General features: G+C 41.2%; 2 protein-coding genes across 8 annotated transcripts in view; one reads left to right on the top strand and one right to left on the bottom strand.

Annotated features, from left to right (window-relative positions):
* VTI1A (vesicle transport through interaction with t-SNAREs 1A) overlaps positions 1 to 733 on the bottom strand; it is a 314,120-nt gene extending 313,387 nt beyond the window's left edge. For 3 of the 4 annotated variants that reach the window (XM_081104650.1, XM_081104651.1, XM_081104652.1), the window contains exon 1: positions 469 to 714. In XM_081104650.1, coding sequence (XP_080960776.1) covers positions 469 to 562 — 94 coding nt within the window. In that variant the 5' untranslated portion in view covers positions 563 to 714. Of the gene's footprint in view, positions 1 to 468 lie in introns of all 4 variants that reach the window. The other variant, XM_081104653.1, reaches the window with a different exon arrangement.
* A 240-nt stretch (positions 734 to 973) lies between these two features.
* Positions 974 to 14,675, top strand: ZDHHC6 (zDHHC palmitoyltransferase 6). Of its 4 annotated transcripts, none has more exons than XM_081104795.1 (11): positions 974 to 1,155; positions 2,165 to 2,644; positions 4,238 to 4,329; positions 5,963 to 6,122; positions 8,074 to 8,235; positions 8,990 to 9,043; positions 10,560 to 10,727; positions 11,738 to 11,779; positions 12,495 to 12,640; positions 12,723 to 12,769; positions 14,057 to 14,675. In XM_081104795.1, exons 2-11 carry the CDS (start codon positions 2,378 to 2,380, stop codon positions 14,158 to 14,160), a joined length of 1,242 nt encoding a protein of 413 aa, XP_080960921.1. In that variant the 5' UTR covers positions 974 to 1,155; positions 2,165 to 2,377; the 3' UTR covers positions 14,161 to 14,675. The 4 variants fall into 4 exon arrangements, with proteins under 4 accessions (XP_080960921.1, XP_080960920.1, XP_080960922.1 ...); XM_081104794.1 differs by having other exon boundaries at positions 974 to 1,217; XM_081104796.1 differs by lacking the exon at positions 8,074 to 8,235 and having other exon boundaries at positions 974 to 1,217.
* The last annotated feature ends 513 nt before the right edge of the window (positions 14,676 to 15,188 follow it).

Here is a 15,188-nt window from a genome sequence, read left to right as displayed (position 1 = left end):
ACATCGATGAGCTGCCTCCTGCACACCCCCTACTGGGGATGTGCCCGCAACCAAGGTACATGCCCTTGACTGGAATCGAACCTGGGACCTTTCAGTCCGCAGGCCAGCGCTCTATCCACTGAGCCAAACCGGTCAGGGCTATTCATTCTTTTTGAACACTCTCACATCTCTATATATTACAAACGAAAAACCAACCAACCAACCAACCAAAACAAAAAGTAAGACGCAGAGAAACAATCCCAAGGGTATGCAAGTAACCAAGCGGCGGAGTCCGGGCTGGAGCCCAGAAGGGCTCTGCCTCCTGCACCCCAGAGCCCAGCTTGGACTGTCAACGACGTTACAAGCTCCGTCGCGGGGGGGCCCCAGCACCACCTCACCCCAGCCTCGCGCCTACGAGGCTCCCTAGTGCAGACGGCATTCCACCGCGCGCCACCCTCCGCGGGCCATCCCGGAGGACAGGGCTCTCACCAGGGGGCAGTCGGGGGACCCTGGCAATCTTGCTTGTGAGCTCTGCAGTGAGCACCGCGAAGTCCTGCTCGAAGCCTTCGAAGTCGGACGACATGGCGGCTCCGGAGCGACAGGCCAGGCCGGAGCCTAGGTCGGGGCAGGGATAGCGCGGAGCTGGGGAACACGGTGTAGGAACCCTGGGACCTGCCCTCGAGACCAGAGCGGAGAACCCGAGACAGCTCCCAGCCCGGCTGCTTCCTGGTTGTCCGCCGCAATCTCAGTCCCCCGGAAACTGGGTTGGTACGCTTTTTAGATTCCTTTCGGGCTTCAACATGAACACATGCTCTGAGGAAAAGTACTGTAATTAGTGCCTCCAGAAGGCCTCTCAAAATAGTCGTCTTCTAAGGAATCCCTGAAAGTTTTTTTGAACCCCTCCACGTTGTGGAAGCGACTCCAGCTCTCCAAGGTAGAGGTCACAGGAGCTTGCTTCCGGGGGGGAGTTCGAGGCGGCGAACTTCCCGGAAGTGGCTGTCACGGAGGCTGCGCACCGGGCCGGAGCGGGATTCCAGCGGCGAAAGCGCCGGCGGAGACCGACTCGTGGTCTCGGGTCCCGCACTCCAGCCTCTAGCAACCGGGGTTTGCATTCTGCTTGTTCTGGACCGAGGTGCCCATGCTGAAGTCACTCGAAAAGGAGAAAATGTGTTCCGGGTGAGCCCAGGCCGCTTCGGAACTGCGATGGCCGAGGAGGGGGCACCAAGGACCAGACTGAGGTGGGAGTCCAGGCTGGGGATGTAACCATCTTTTTGGCGGTCTCCACGCCACCCGAGTTTGACCAGAATCTCCAGTGCTTTGGGACCAGCCACGCTTCCCAGGATGTTCCTACCCCGAGTGAGGATTTCTAAGAGCTCTATCCCGTGACACGGGCGGGAAACTGAGGCACAAGGCAGCGGCATCTGTTGCGTGGAAGTCTTTATCGCCCTACACCCCAGAGCTGCTTCCCTTGGCTCACTGCGGTTCCATCAGCCATGCCCGTCTCCAAAGCCTCCCGGCTCTCGCTGCGGAGGGAACTTCCTCTTCTTTTTTCCTGAAATATCCTCATTCATGTTCTTTTTTCATGAACGCCCCCAGTCGTGATTTCACACACAGCTCCCTCTCCTCTCCCTGCATTGATCTTTGCTTTCACTCTCTCGCTTCCTTACGTTTGGCCCAAGTAGACCCTTAGGTTGGTGTTTTGAGGGCAACCACAGGCAAATAATGTGGACCATGCCTGGCTCATACTTAATCAGAGACCGGGTGAGAGGTGGTGTAGAGCGCCGTAAAGGGAGTCGAATGACTGGGTTACGCTGTTACGTTTGACCTGGATCTAATCACCGAGGCTCTCCCAGCCAACTTCTTTTCTCTAAGGAAGGAAGCTGGATTAGCTCAACTCTAAATCCCTGCTCCCCAGCTGTCAAATCGTTGTCCCCTCAAGCCATTCACTAAACGTTGGACAATCACAGTCCCCAGACAATCACTATCCAGTTTACATGCCATTTAGATTTGAACCCGATTTTGGGTAAGATAAAAATAGATGTTTTGGTTGTTTGGTTTGTTTTGACATTTGACAGGCTATCCACGGTAGTGCCCTGGTGAGATGCTTTTGTTTAGGTGGTTATGGGAGTTAAGTCTAGTGTGTAATAAAATTTTTTACTGAACTTCCTCATTTTCTTTTCTTTAGATTGGGTTTCAAACCAAGATACTGGATTCTCCCAGTTCAGATAAAGAGCTCTGAGCCTGTAACAGTGAAAATGGATAACCTGCATTCACAGCGCACAGACTGAAGACATGACACTTAAGGAACACACGTGGACGTGTGGCACATGGATATGTGTGCACAAAAAAAGGAAATCTGTACTTCTTTAAAGATAGGAAGACAGTCTTCCTCACCAACATGGGTACTTTCTGCTCAGTTATCAAGTTTGAAAATCTCCAAGAATTAAAGAGACTGTGCCACTGGGGCCCCATTATAGCCCTCGGTGTTATAGCAATATGTTCTACGATGGCCATGATTGACTCTGTGTTGTGGTATTGGCCCTTACATACAACTGGAGGAAGCGTGAATTTCATCATGTTGATAAATTGGACGGTCATGATTCTTTATAATTACTTCAATGCCATGTTTATTGGTCCTGGCTTTGTCCCTCTGGGGTGGAAACCGGTAAGAAAAAGATCCCTTTGGAATTTAGATGATGAATTCTAATGATAACCTCATGATAATTTAGTTTTTGCTTTATCTTCTAGCCAATAATATCTAACACAGACTGCTTTTTGCTGTCGTAGGGACTAAGTGCATTGCAATTACTGGTCATTTAAAGCTCAGATTATTTCATGCCTGTTTAAAAATACTGATCTAAATCAGTATTTCCCAGAGCATTTCATTTTATACTTGTCTTGCATTGAGAAAAAAATAAAATAAACATGGAGGGGTGGTGATGAGTCCATGGTCATAAGTTTAGGAAACAGTGCATATCACATACACTTTTCTTATTTATGATTTCACAATGTAGTTTGGTTCTGTAATCTTTTTATATGTAATACATTAACATCCTCAGAACTGAGGAAAACTTTAGAAACTTTGGTTTAAATCATAAAGTTTTTAAATCATTGCAGTGAAGATTGGAAGTACAGTATGAATCAATTTATGGCTCCTTAAAATTTGTTAGAAAGTTTATGCTTATGAATTTCTGTATTCCTTGTTGAGGGACATTGCTTGGTAGCTTGGTAGAAATGCAGAATCTTGAGCTCCACTCTACTGAGTCAAAATCTGCATTTAGTGAAATCCCCAGATGATTCTAAAGTATGTTAACATTGGAGAAATACTAGTGCATTGTATTAAGTAAATAAAGAAATGGGTAAGACAATTCATGTTCTGAAAAATCTTGTAACTGAGGAGAAAAACCAAGGCACTTTAAGAAATAAACACAGAGTAGAATATGACGAGTGCTGGCGAAGTTAAAAGGAACTGTCATTTTCAGTTGGGACCTGTGGGAGGAGTGGGAATTTCCAGAGGAGATGGGTAAAAGGCATTTCAGGATTTCAGGTTGAGTGCGTATTCAGAAACAATGGACAAATTATGTAGTGCAGAGAAGGCTGAAAGAAAGGCAGATTATGGAAGGCCTCAAATACATGAGAAATTGTTAGTCCATAGGGAGTTCTTAGAGGTTTTCAAGCAGAGCTCTGACATAATCAGAATTGTGTTATAGGACGAAGCTCCTACTCTAAATACCTGCTGAGTTGTCAGCTACCTTTTTTCCTGAACTCCTCCCGTCCTACTCAGATTCTGCATAAGTAGAGCCAACTGTACTCAGTGGTGATGGACTAGGATGGCGCATAGGGAAGAGAAATTAAAAATGACTTCTGAGTAATTGGGAGAGTGATGGTGCTGTTACCAGAAATTTTATACATAAATATATTTTAGCTCAAATAAAAGGATTGGAAATGTAAGTTAAGATTCCATCCCTCCCCCACCCCCCATGAAAGAAAATTAAACCATAGGGAAGCATTTATTCATAAGGCTAGTTATTATTTAGGACTAGAGGCCCAATGCACAAAATTCACGCAGGAGTAGGCCTTCCTTCCCCCAGCTGCCAGCACCGGCTTCCCTCTGGCACCTGGGACCCGGGCTTCCCTCGAAGCCCCGGCTTCGTCCAGAAGGTCGTCCGGTCTAATTAGCATATTATGCTTTTGTTATTATAGATATTATTATAGATTGGTTATCTGATGTATTTTTTGTTTATGTTTTGCTGCCAAGGAAAATTCTCAGGATAGCGTGTACCTCCAGTATTGTCAAGTCTGCCAAGCATACAAGGCACCACGGTCGCATCACTGTCGAAAGTGTAGCAGGTACTGTCTGTCTTTGCCATTCACTTTAGGGATTGATCACCTCGACAAGTGGTCTTTTGAGTCCTAATTTTATTCTCTGCAAGATGGCTACTTTATAAACAACATTGTCAAAATACTTGTGTCCATAATCTCCATATCATTCTTAAATCATCAATTCTGATAATAAATACATCTCTTTTGTTATATGTGAAAAGACTTTTCTAGAAAATACAGATTAACTTTGCTTCTTGCCCTGCCAAGAGCATGGTTGAAAGTCATATCTGCAAATTGTTGCCATAGATCACGAATTAACTTCGAATTGTTCTGAGTCTAATTATAGAGGAGAGCTGCTTTTTTTCCTTTATTTTGACTAACTTTTACACTTTATGCAAATCTAATAAATAATCCAGGTGCCTATTATCATAGTGTTTAATATAAAAAACTTAATGAGAGGAAAACTGAGTCACTATAAAAATGTGAAATAAGCCAGAACCGGTTTGGCTCAGTGGACAGAGCGTCGGCCTGCGGACTGAAAGGTCCCAGGTTCGATTCCGGTCAAGGGCAGGTGCCTGGGTTGCGGGCACATCCCCAGTGGGAGATGTGCCGGAGGCAGCTGATCGATGTTCCTCTCTCATCGATGTTTCTAACTCTCTATCTCTCTCCCTTCCTCTCTGTGAAAAATCAATAAAATATATTTTAAAAAAAGTGAGATAAGCTAGAGGAAAACTGAGTCACTATAAACATGTGAAATAAGCTAGAACCTTTAAAAATGAACAGCTGTATCCACTTCTTAAGAACTTTTGATGAGAGTGTTGAGGTTTAGGGAAACTGGAGGCAAAGAAAGTTGGCCTGAGGACAGGAAATTTTCTAGCAGTAAAAGGGAAGGAAGCTTGGTAAGACTGCTTATTGTACCACATCGTATATTTGGTAGTTGCTTGTTTAACTCAGCGGTTCCACATCTAAAGGATGAGGACCGGAAGGAAGTTACATGCGTCTGCTAGGTCCCGTCAACCCCAGTGGAGATTTGTAAGTGATTTTGTTGAGTCTCTATTGTACTTCACTTCAGTCACTGCATGTCAGAGCTGCAGGAAAACCAGGAACCATAGTCATTTCTTTATCATGAACCTCTCAGTAGGCCTCCTGACTTCTTCAAACAAATTCATAAGGAGCAGACATCTTTTCATCAGAAGCTGTTTCAAAACCTGCCCTTTCTTTCCCTGTTTAGAATCTAAAAGAAGTCACTGTCCCAAATTGTTTAAAAACTCATAAAGATGTTTCTTTTTGTTTCATGGATTGTAATTTCTTTCTGACTTATGAACATGCTGGATTCCTATTTGCTTGGTCTGTTTTTTTTTTAATCCTTACTTGAGGCTATGTTTTTATTTTAGAGACAGATGATGGGAGAGAGAGAAACATTGATGTGAGAGAGAAACATCAGTCGGTTACATCCTTTATGTGTCCCAACCAGGGATTGAACCTGCAACCTAGGTATGTGCTCTGACCGGGAATCAAACCCCGCAACCTTTTTGCTATACGGGACGTGCTCTAACCATCTGAGCCACTCAGCCAGGGCTGCTTGGTCTTTTGAAGACCAAAGTTATTTCAAGTCGACAGGATTTCCTGCCTCATGTTTTATGTAAACGTTTCTTGTTAGGTGTGTGCTGAAGATGGACCATCACTGTCCTTGGATCAACAACTGTTGTGGTTACCAAAATCATGCTTCATTCACACTGTTTCTCCTGTTAGCACCATTGGGTTGTATTCATGCTGCCTTCATTTTTATTATGACGATGTATACACAGCTTTATAACCGGGTAAGTGAAGTGTTATAAAGTCATTTGTGCCAGATTAAATGGTTTATCAAGATTATTTATGAGGTCCCTTTTGCAAATATGTTTTCTATGATTTAAGTGGGGAAACACACTTTGCTTTACCTCTAAATGGATTCCTTTTTTAAAAGCATTAAAACTTAATTTTTTCTGGATTATTTTTCTCTGGAAACTCACCTTCTTAGCTCTGGTTGAATTGATAATTATTTTATTCTGTTTGTTTATTTATTTACAGTGGAACCGAGGTTCTCAAACTTAATTCATTCCAGAAGGCTGTTTGAAAACCAAATCATTTTTCCCCATTAGGAATAATATAAATTGAATTAATCCGTCCCAGACCCACAAATAATTCCCTGTTTTAACCTTTCTTATATACAGTACATGACTAATATGCTATTTAATATATAAACACTTTAAAAACAAAAAGGACATGAAATTAAAATTTAACAAAAAGGAAATGAAATGTACAGTAAAAATGAAAATTTAATAATAAGCAGCAACAAAAGCAAAAAAACACAAAAATATTCACACCATAATTTCCTGAGATGTTTGCAAGGTGAGATTTAGTGGTACACTGACTCATACTTTCACATTCTCTCCTTTGTTTTTCGCCTGGGAGATGAGTTACTGACCATACAAGTGTCCACATGAAAGGGTTGTCAGGTTGAGAATCGAATTGTTTGAGATGGGAGAGGATTGAAAACCGAAGTTTGACTGTATGTTGATTCCAGAGAGAAGAAGTGGGGGGGGGGCGGGGGGGAGAGAAACATCGATCGGTTGCTTCCTGTAGATGCCCTGACCAGGGATCGAACACCCCAGCTTTTGGTGTACAGGATAATGCTCCACTCAACTGAGCCACACCAACCAGGGCTGTGATGTAACTTATGAAATTTCAAACTTGGCAGCTATGGTAAGAATAATTAGGAGGGCAAAAAAAAGAAAAATAAGAAAAGACAACATGAGGGCTTTCCTTCTCCATCCCATTCAGGCTGTAGTTGTAGTTTGTTCATTTCTAATTCCAGTGCCTAGAACAGCGGTCGCCAACCTTTCAGACCTCATGGACCACCAATGGTCCGCCGACCACCAATTGGCGACCGCTCCCTAGAATGTGGCTCATGGAGCAGGCATAGTCCTAAAATGCTCTGCAACAGATTGAGTCCATTTATGGGCAGGTAGTCATGAGATAAAGTTCAGGGGACACAAACTCAGTGTCCTAAAGGGGCCTGCAAGGTAAATGAGGGACACAGCCCTCATGGGACTGTGGCACACTGGGGAACATGCCTGTCACAGAGAGGACAACCCATATTCCATTTCAGCCAGCTTTTCATGTTTGAGAATCCAGCCCAGTGATGCTAGATCTTACAAGAAGAAAAAATCTGTTTTTTTAAATGTGAAGTTTCCTGACTTTTAAATGTGGGCAGCTAACTAAATATTTTAAAACATTTTGCAAGCCAGGCAATACACATCTGTAGGCCACATTTTGCCAATTTTTCACCTCTGGTTGTGGAACATGAGGGAAGAAACAGCTGAGCCCCAGGCTGTCTTTTTTGCTGTAGAAGATTACTGTAAATACAGACAAGCAAAGAGGAGAGGGAGACACAGTTACAACTTAGATTAGTGTCTAAATTGGTGAACTTAGTGTTGTAAATGCAAATTAATGCAAATTAATGTTTGTGGGGTATGACTAGCACCTTTTGAGGGTGCAATGAAAAACAACCCCCAAAAAATAACAGTTGAGAATAAGTAAGAATGATATGGTGTATGAATGAGTCAGTATGAGTTCAAGCCACAGTGTTCATTAGAAACAACTGTGTTTGCTTTGGCCACAATTTCAAGCTACCATTTTCGATCATTTTAATCAAGTTGTTTCAGTTGTCACAGTAGCCTAACCACTTAACGACAACCCAATTTTTCGAGCGTATGTTGTTGTTTACAGCTCTCCTTTGGCTGGAACACGGTCAAAATTGATATGAGTGCAGCCCGGAGAGATCCTCTTCCAATTATTCCGTTTGGATTAGCTGCATTTGCTGCCACCTTGTTTGCCTTGGGATTAGCTTTAGGAACAACCATAGCCGTTGGGATGTTGTTTTTTATCCAGGTAAGTTCCTCAGTTACTTCTAGCTAAAAGCTGTCGAGTTATTGGGGCTGCTTGTAATGAGGACAGCCCTGATGCATCACCCAACCCTTTTACAACTCTTAGTGTAAAATAAGCTGATTTTGGTTATACTTCATGTTTCTATTGGCCTGTGATCAACTTCTTTGATTATTTTTTCCAATGCCTATACTTACAAATCATGTTAAAAATAAACTAAAATTCTGTGGTGTAAAAACCTATGTAAGTGGAATTAGTTATGTGTAGGAAAATCAAATAGAATTTGGACTGAATATATTCAACTTTTAAGGCAAGCAGAATACCTACATTGACTGAAATGAGTCATGTACTTGTAATAAATAGATTAATCATATATTTAAGGTTAATTAAAAACAGTGATGAGATTTTAATAGCAAAATACACTTACGTATTGATTGAATGAGTTATATCAATATTTTATTAGTACTCTGAAAACTTTATTCAGAAGATGATCCTTAAGAAACATGAATTATTATTAAAACAATATATTTAGATTTGCTTATGGGTTTTATTTGAAGAGGCGTTGTAGTACAGTGGTTAAGAAAAAGGGTTTCCGAATCAGGTGACCACACACTGTGTTACTTAACCTTTATCTTGGTATCTTCATCTATGGAATGGAGCAATAAACACTATCACATAGGGTTTGTTAGTATGAACATAATAATCTTTAATGAACCAAAGTTCCAGTATAAAATTTTGCTGTCTGTTATTTAATTTTCAGATAAAAATAATTCTCAGAAACCAAACTTCTATTGAATCATGGATTGAAGAAAAGGTAAATTTAATTCTTGTTTTCCTCAGTATCATTAAAGTACTGATTTAACTAATAGACCAGATTAACTAACAAATGCCTGGTAGTGAAAATTTGGCTACCAAATGGCTTCCTTAAGTCATTTGCATGCCACATAAAAGGTAAATATAGAAGACAGTTTGATTCATCCCCAGTTTAATGTAACTCCCAGAGAAATACGCTTCTCATACACTCTGAGAGGAGCCATACATAGAATTTGGATGGGGCTTGATTTATACAATTCAGTAAACTCATACATTTTGCAGGTTGATTATTCTTTTAATTGAATAACATCAATATCACCTCTAACTATAAGAAGATTTTCCTTAAAATACTGTCCCTTGATAATAAAATATTTTAAAGTATCATTTCTAGTTAGATTGACATAAGATTAACAAGTGTTTTTGCTCATGACCAATCTATAGTAATAAAAGTAATATGCTAATTAGACCAGACATCCTTCCGGACGACCTTCCAGACGAAGCCAGGGCTGCAAGAGAAGCCTGGGTCCTGGGTACCAGAGGGAAGCCAGTGCCAGCAGCCAGGGGAAGGAAGGCCTACTTTTTCATGAATTTCATGCATCGGGCCTCTAGTGCTCTTTATAAAGTGCCATGCTAAACCTAGGAATTATTTTAAAATTGGTGCTTTGCTGCTGAGTAAAAATTCAAATAAATGATGGTATTAAGCTTACAGAAAATTTATTGAAATTATCACAAACTAAAATTTATACAACAAATTTCAACTACGTTTGTTCACTTATTGTAGGAATAAATAATGTATCTTTATACCACTAGGTGTCAGTGGAACTTAAGAAGAATCTAAGCCAGTATTGCCTTGTTAAAGCTAACAACTTAAATGCCTAGAATATAATTTATACAACTCAGATATTTATGTATATGCATAAAATGTACACATAAGAGCAAATATAAGTATATATACACGTGTAGTGGTATAAAAACTGAAAGATGTGCTAGCTTTTAAAAATAATTTTCATAAAATGATGACTTCCCTGTTACACCTTTCCTGGCCATTCCCATGGGTGTCACTGCACCCCAGGATACAACCATTGCAGTCTAGTGCCCCCACGAAACAGTTCTTCCATTCTGAATAAACCCCCTACCCCTTAAAGCTGTTTGTCTGCATCTCTGCTCTATACCTGGATTTTTTGGTCTGCTGAACCACAGGAACATTGAGAATTTCTTATATGGAATAAAATTACTAACTTTTAATATGCACTTCTTAATTTATTCCTTAATAAGCTTATGTATTCTTAAATAAGCCCCATCTGTCATTTTCTGAATGTTCTCATAGGAGGTTGGTGGTGTGTGTCAAGTTCTTCCAATATTGTGGTAAGTTTATTTAGCTCTTCTGTGTACACTAACATCACAACAAGGAGGAAGTATTTTAAGAGTGATACGAATTAGAGGAATAAATGTTCTCAACAGCATATTACTAAAAGCCATTTAAGGCATCTGCCTTCTTCCATCTTTGTTACCCACAGGCTAAAGATCGAATTCAATATTATCAGCTAGATGAAGTCTTTGTTTTTCCTTATGACATGGGGAGTCGATGGAAGAACTTTAAGCAGGTATTTACCTGGTCAGGGGTCCCAGAAGGAGATGGACTGGAGTGGCCAGTCAGAGAAGGCTGTCACCAGTACAGCTTAACAGTGAGTGTTTTTGTTAAATAATCTTTCCTCTGCCTCACCCTCTTCCCTTTAACTTTCCCTTAACTCAGATGACATTTAGAGTAAAATTAATACAAAAATTTTCTCAGTATGTGACAAAACGAATCTAAGTTAATAATCTAAGAACTCTTTGTATCATACCTCTCCTTTTATTTAAATCTCTCCTTAACTCTCCATATCTGTGAGAGACAGTCCTGATTCCTTAACTTGGTTTTATAATATCTGGCCTAAAACTACCTTCCAACTACTTCCAAACAGGAGTCATCTTTACCAGTCAGCCAAGTCTACTGAATAAACAACTTACACATTCCTGCCCCCTGATTTGTCTGCTGTTTTTTCCATCTTGTGACCTCCTCTCTGTTGGAATTGGTTGAGACTGGTTTCAGTTCCACCTCTTCCCTAGTCCAACCTCTGCACCCTAGACTCCTCTGGACTGGGCACTTAGTCATATACTCTGGTGTGGTAGCCCATGAGGTCTCATACTTTTATTTAATTCTTCTACCTTCTATCTTTAATTGTACTTCACATGACTTTAGGACAGAGACTGTACTTTCTTCACTTTCCCAACAGCATCTGTGAATAAGTGGAGGAAAGTGAGTCAGTGAGGCGTAGTGATGACGTTCAGCTGAGACTCTTTTTTTGATGAATTTTGCGGGCTTCCTACTGTATCTCTAAAGAACTGTGAATCTGTATCATTGTCACTTTGGGTACTCGTCTGGGAGCCCCTTGAGGGCAGAGAGCACATCTCCCTGATCCTGGGCCACAGGGGGTGCTCTGTAAATACACACAGAAGAAGAAGTTAGTGAGAGAATACTGAGAAGAAAGCCCTGCTTCAGCCCCTGTTCTTAGTCATAGGGCCTTCTCTCCATGCTGAAAAACACAGGTGGCCTTTAAATTGTCAGCAATTAAGAGATGCTGGGAAATTGGGAGTTTGTCATGAACCTCTGATATCAACATTGAGATAAGAGGCTTTTTATTTTTATATCTTCCAGATAGAACAGTTGAAACAAAAAGCAGATAAAAGAGTAAGAAGTGTAAGTAATTCTTTTGCAATGATACCAATTTCTTTTTTTTTTTTTTTTTTGGTTAGGCTGTACAGTTTTATAGTTTTTAAAATGGCCTTTGAATAGCTGCCAACTGTCGGCTTTTATTAAATAATATTTCTTAAAATGTTTGTTGAAATTTAATGCAACTCACTTTTGTTTTCATTTAAATAGTTTGCACTGGAGGTTTGAAGGGAATTTAGTCAATTTATATTGCCAACAGGAACATAATTTACCTCAATATAGCTCATTGGTATGAAACCCATCTTTATAGTTATACTGGATAATATGATGGCCACTGGCCACAGGTGGCCCAGTTTAAATTAATTAAAATGAAATGAAATAAAAAATGTAGTCCCTTGGTTGCACCAGCCACATTAGAAGTGCTCAGTCGCTGCATGTGGCTGGTGGTTCCCACATTGGACACCACAGACAGGGAACATGGCCATTGCTGCAGAAAGTCCGATGGGATGGCACTCTCTAGAGTTAATTCTCAGCTGTGCGCTTGAAATGAAGGGGAAGCAATGCTTTGAGAACTAGAAACGTCAGCTGCTGCCTCCTCTAGGGGGTCAGGGTGGGTAGCAAGCTGGGAGGGAAAGACGTGTCACCTGATATTCTGGGTCTACCTTTAACAGTTAAAATTCGAACTTTAAACAGCACAGATGATGGGTAAAGGTTAAATTGTTCTTCTGATTACTGATGACAGGTTCGGTATAAAGTAATAGAAGATTACAGTGGTGCCTGCTGTCCTTTGAACAAAGGAATCAAGACATTCTTCACGAGCCCCTGCACGGAAGAGCCTCGGATACCGCTGCAGAAAGGGGAGTTCATTTTGGCCACGAGAGGGTTACGGTGAGTGGTGGAAAGCACTGTGTTGCCTCTTTAATGACAAAATTGACCTAAAAAAGTAACTTTAATCTTTTAAATATTTCAGATACTGGTTGTATGGAGACAAAATTCTTGATGATTCCTTTATAGAAGGTATGAAAATGGAACAACAAGACTGCTGGCAATTTCAAATTTCCCAAGAATAACTTTAATAAACAATCCCATATCACATGTATTAGGGGAACTAAAGAGAAGAGCACATCAATCACTAAGCAACAGAAGGAAGCTCCTTGTATTATGTTAGTTCTCCATAGCACTGGGATTTATTGGGTCTTTTTAGTGATGACTAACATTGGAGCTCATGCCTAACTGTGGGACAGGCACTTGTATAATTGTGTCCCGTGTGGTATTGAATTCCCCATCAGCCCTCTGCATGATCACTTACACTTTATTGACGAGGGAACTGAAGCAGAGACCTAGCCGCTTGCCCGAGGCCACACTGGAAACAGGTAGAGCCAGGCTCCAACCCCAAGCAGTCTGGCTCCAGAGCCTGTGTGCCAAACGCATAGGCCATGTGTTCCCTCCTCCCCCCCCCCCCTTTTTTTAATATATGTTTCTTATTGATTTTAGAGAGGGAGGAAGGGAGAGGGAGAGAAGTAGAAACATCGATTGGCTGCCTCCTACACGCCCCCTACTGGAGATCAAGCCTGAAATCAGGGCCTGTGCCCTGACTGGGAATTGATCCAGTGACCTCTTGGTTCATGGTTGACGCTCAACCACTGAGTCACACTGGCCGGGCACTCCCACTTGAATGAACATCCCCATATCTCTCCCCCACCCCCACACACAGTGCCTCTCTCACTCTAAACATTATGTAGGAGTGGTTAACATTTGTTAACGTTAATGAGTCTACATTCACACATTAAAATTGTTCCCTTTTAGAGTAAAGATTAACCTAGGATGCTCTTTTAAAAACACTGGGTTAATCGTAAATTAATCCCAAATGACAGCTTAGGCAACCTTGATAAAGACATTTATATGTTAGAAAAAGTCTAAAAAGGAAATTCACAAAGGCTAAGGAAGATAGTTCCCTGAAATAAATGGAGTGTGACAATTTGCCAAAAACACCCTACAATCACACATGGGTAACTGGATGCCCATATTGAGAAGTGCTCCTCAACTCCACTTGGCGGCTGTTCTGAACCACATTAGCTCCTTTCCCAAATAACAGAATTGGGAAAATACCTGGTTTCTAGCTTGTTAGGAGCCAGCAGTTAAAAGCCTTATTTCTTCCCACTCAAACTGCTTATAAAAGATGATAAAGAGGGAAAAAATGTAAAGTCTGACTAATAGCTTATTGATTTGAAGTATAGGACTTAGGGGTCTCGGTAAAGTCATTGCAGTGTATCTGACTATTTCACGTCAATTTAATTTTGTCAGGTGTTTCAAGAATCAGAGGGTGGTTCCCTAGAAACTGCGTGGAGAAGTGTCCCTGTGATGCTGAGACAGAACAAGCCCCAGAGGGCGAGAAGAAAAACAGATAGCCACGATCAAAATCCAGTGATTCCTTAAGCCCACCCCATTACTTGAAAATTGTGCATATCACTAAAGAATTATGCAATGAGCCTACTCTGGTTAAGGTGTTCTTTTCCTCAAAGGTGCCCTAGTGCCATGATCTAAATATTGTTATGAACATTTTGAAATGGAGAAGCCATTCTGCATATGCCTTTGAATTCCTGCCCCTCTTGGCCACCTCTTCCTCGCCCCAAAAGGAAAAAACACTTCACCCCAGTAAGTCAATTGCATTTTCTCTAGGGTGTTTTACGCACTGCACACTATGGACCTCACTTGCAGTATCGTTCCCCCTTTGCCAGGAGCATCTGCATGTGATGCTTCTGTCCCGTTTCCCCCTCAGTTGGTATTTCTTATGTAATGTTCTAGATACTGTAGAACTTAATTTGTCAGATTCAATATAAGCTCAGATTTTGTTACCTGTCTTTTAATAATGCTTATTTTGTCAAATCAAATAAAGATCAATGGATGTTCTCTATAAATCATAGTTTTTACTTAAAACATCTTTTTTCTTTTCATTGACTGAAAATGTTCGCCTTAGTTCCTTATGGAAAAACTGCTTTACTACCCTGTCCAAAATTGGCATCTTTACATTTTTATTTTTATTACTCATCCTCACCCAAGAATATTTTTCCCATTGACTTTTAGAGAGAGGAAGTGAAGGGAGGGAGGGGAGCGAGAGAGAGAAACATCAATTGCTTGCCTCTTGCATGTGCCCCAACCTCGGCCAGGGATTGAACCTGCAATCTGGGTACTTGCCCTTTACTAGGAATCAAACCCGTGACCCTTTGGTGCTAGGGCCCACGCTCCAACCACTGAGCATACCAGCCAGGGCAAAAAATATTGGCATCTTTAATCATGAGTCTTAAGACATACATATTTGCCTCTATAAATTAACCCCATTAATGGCCTGTTGAGATCACAGTATTCTAGGACACTTTCAACTGGGTGATATTAAACTGCTCTTGTACACTTGATTCTCAAAATCTGAAGCTTGTGC

This window comes from Myotis nattereri (genome assembly GCF_964212035.1).
Source record: "Myotis nattereri genome assembly, chromosome: 13".
NCBI lineage: Eukaryota > Metazoa > Chordata > Mammalia > Chiroptera > Vespertilionidae > Myotis > Myotis nattereri.
This window is presented reverse-complemented; position numbering and strand designations above follow the sequence as displayed.

Bases quoted from the DNA above. Each gene is read 5' to 3' on its own strand.
- ZDHHC6 (XM_081104795.1), top strand. From the start codon at position 2,378: ATGGGTACTTTCTGCTCAGTTATCAAGTTTGAAAATCTCCAAGAATTA. The intron at 2,645-4,237 runs GTAAGAAAAAGA...TTTGCTGCCAAG, and splicing joins TCCCTCTGGGGTGGAAACCG to GAAAATTCTCAGGATAGCGT. The intron at 6,123-8,073 runs GTAAGTGAAGTG...TGTTGTTTACAG, and splicing joins ATACACAGCTTTATAACCGG to CTCTCCTTTGGCTGGAACAC.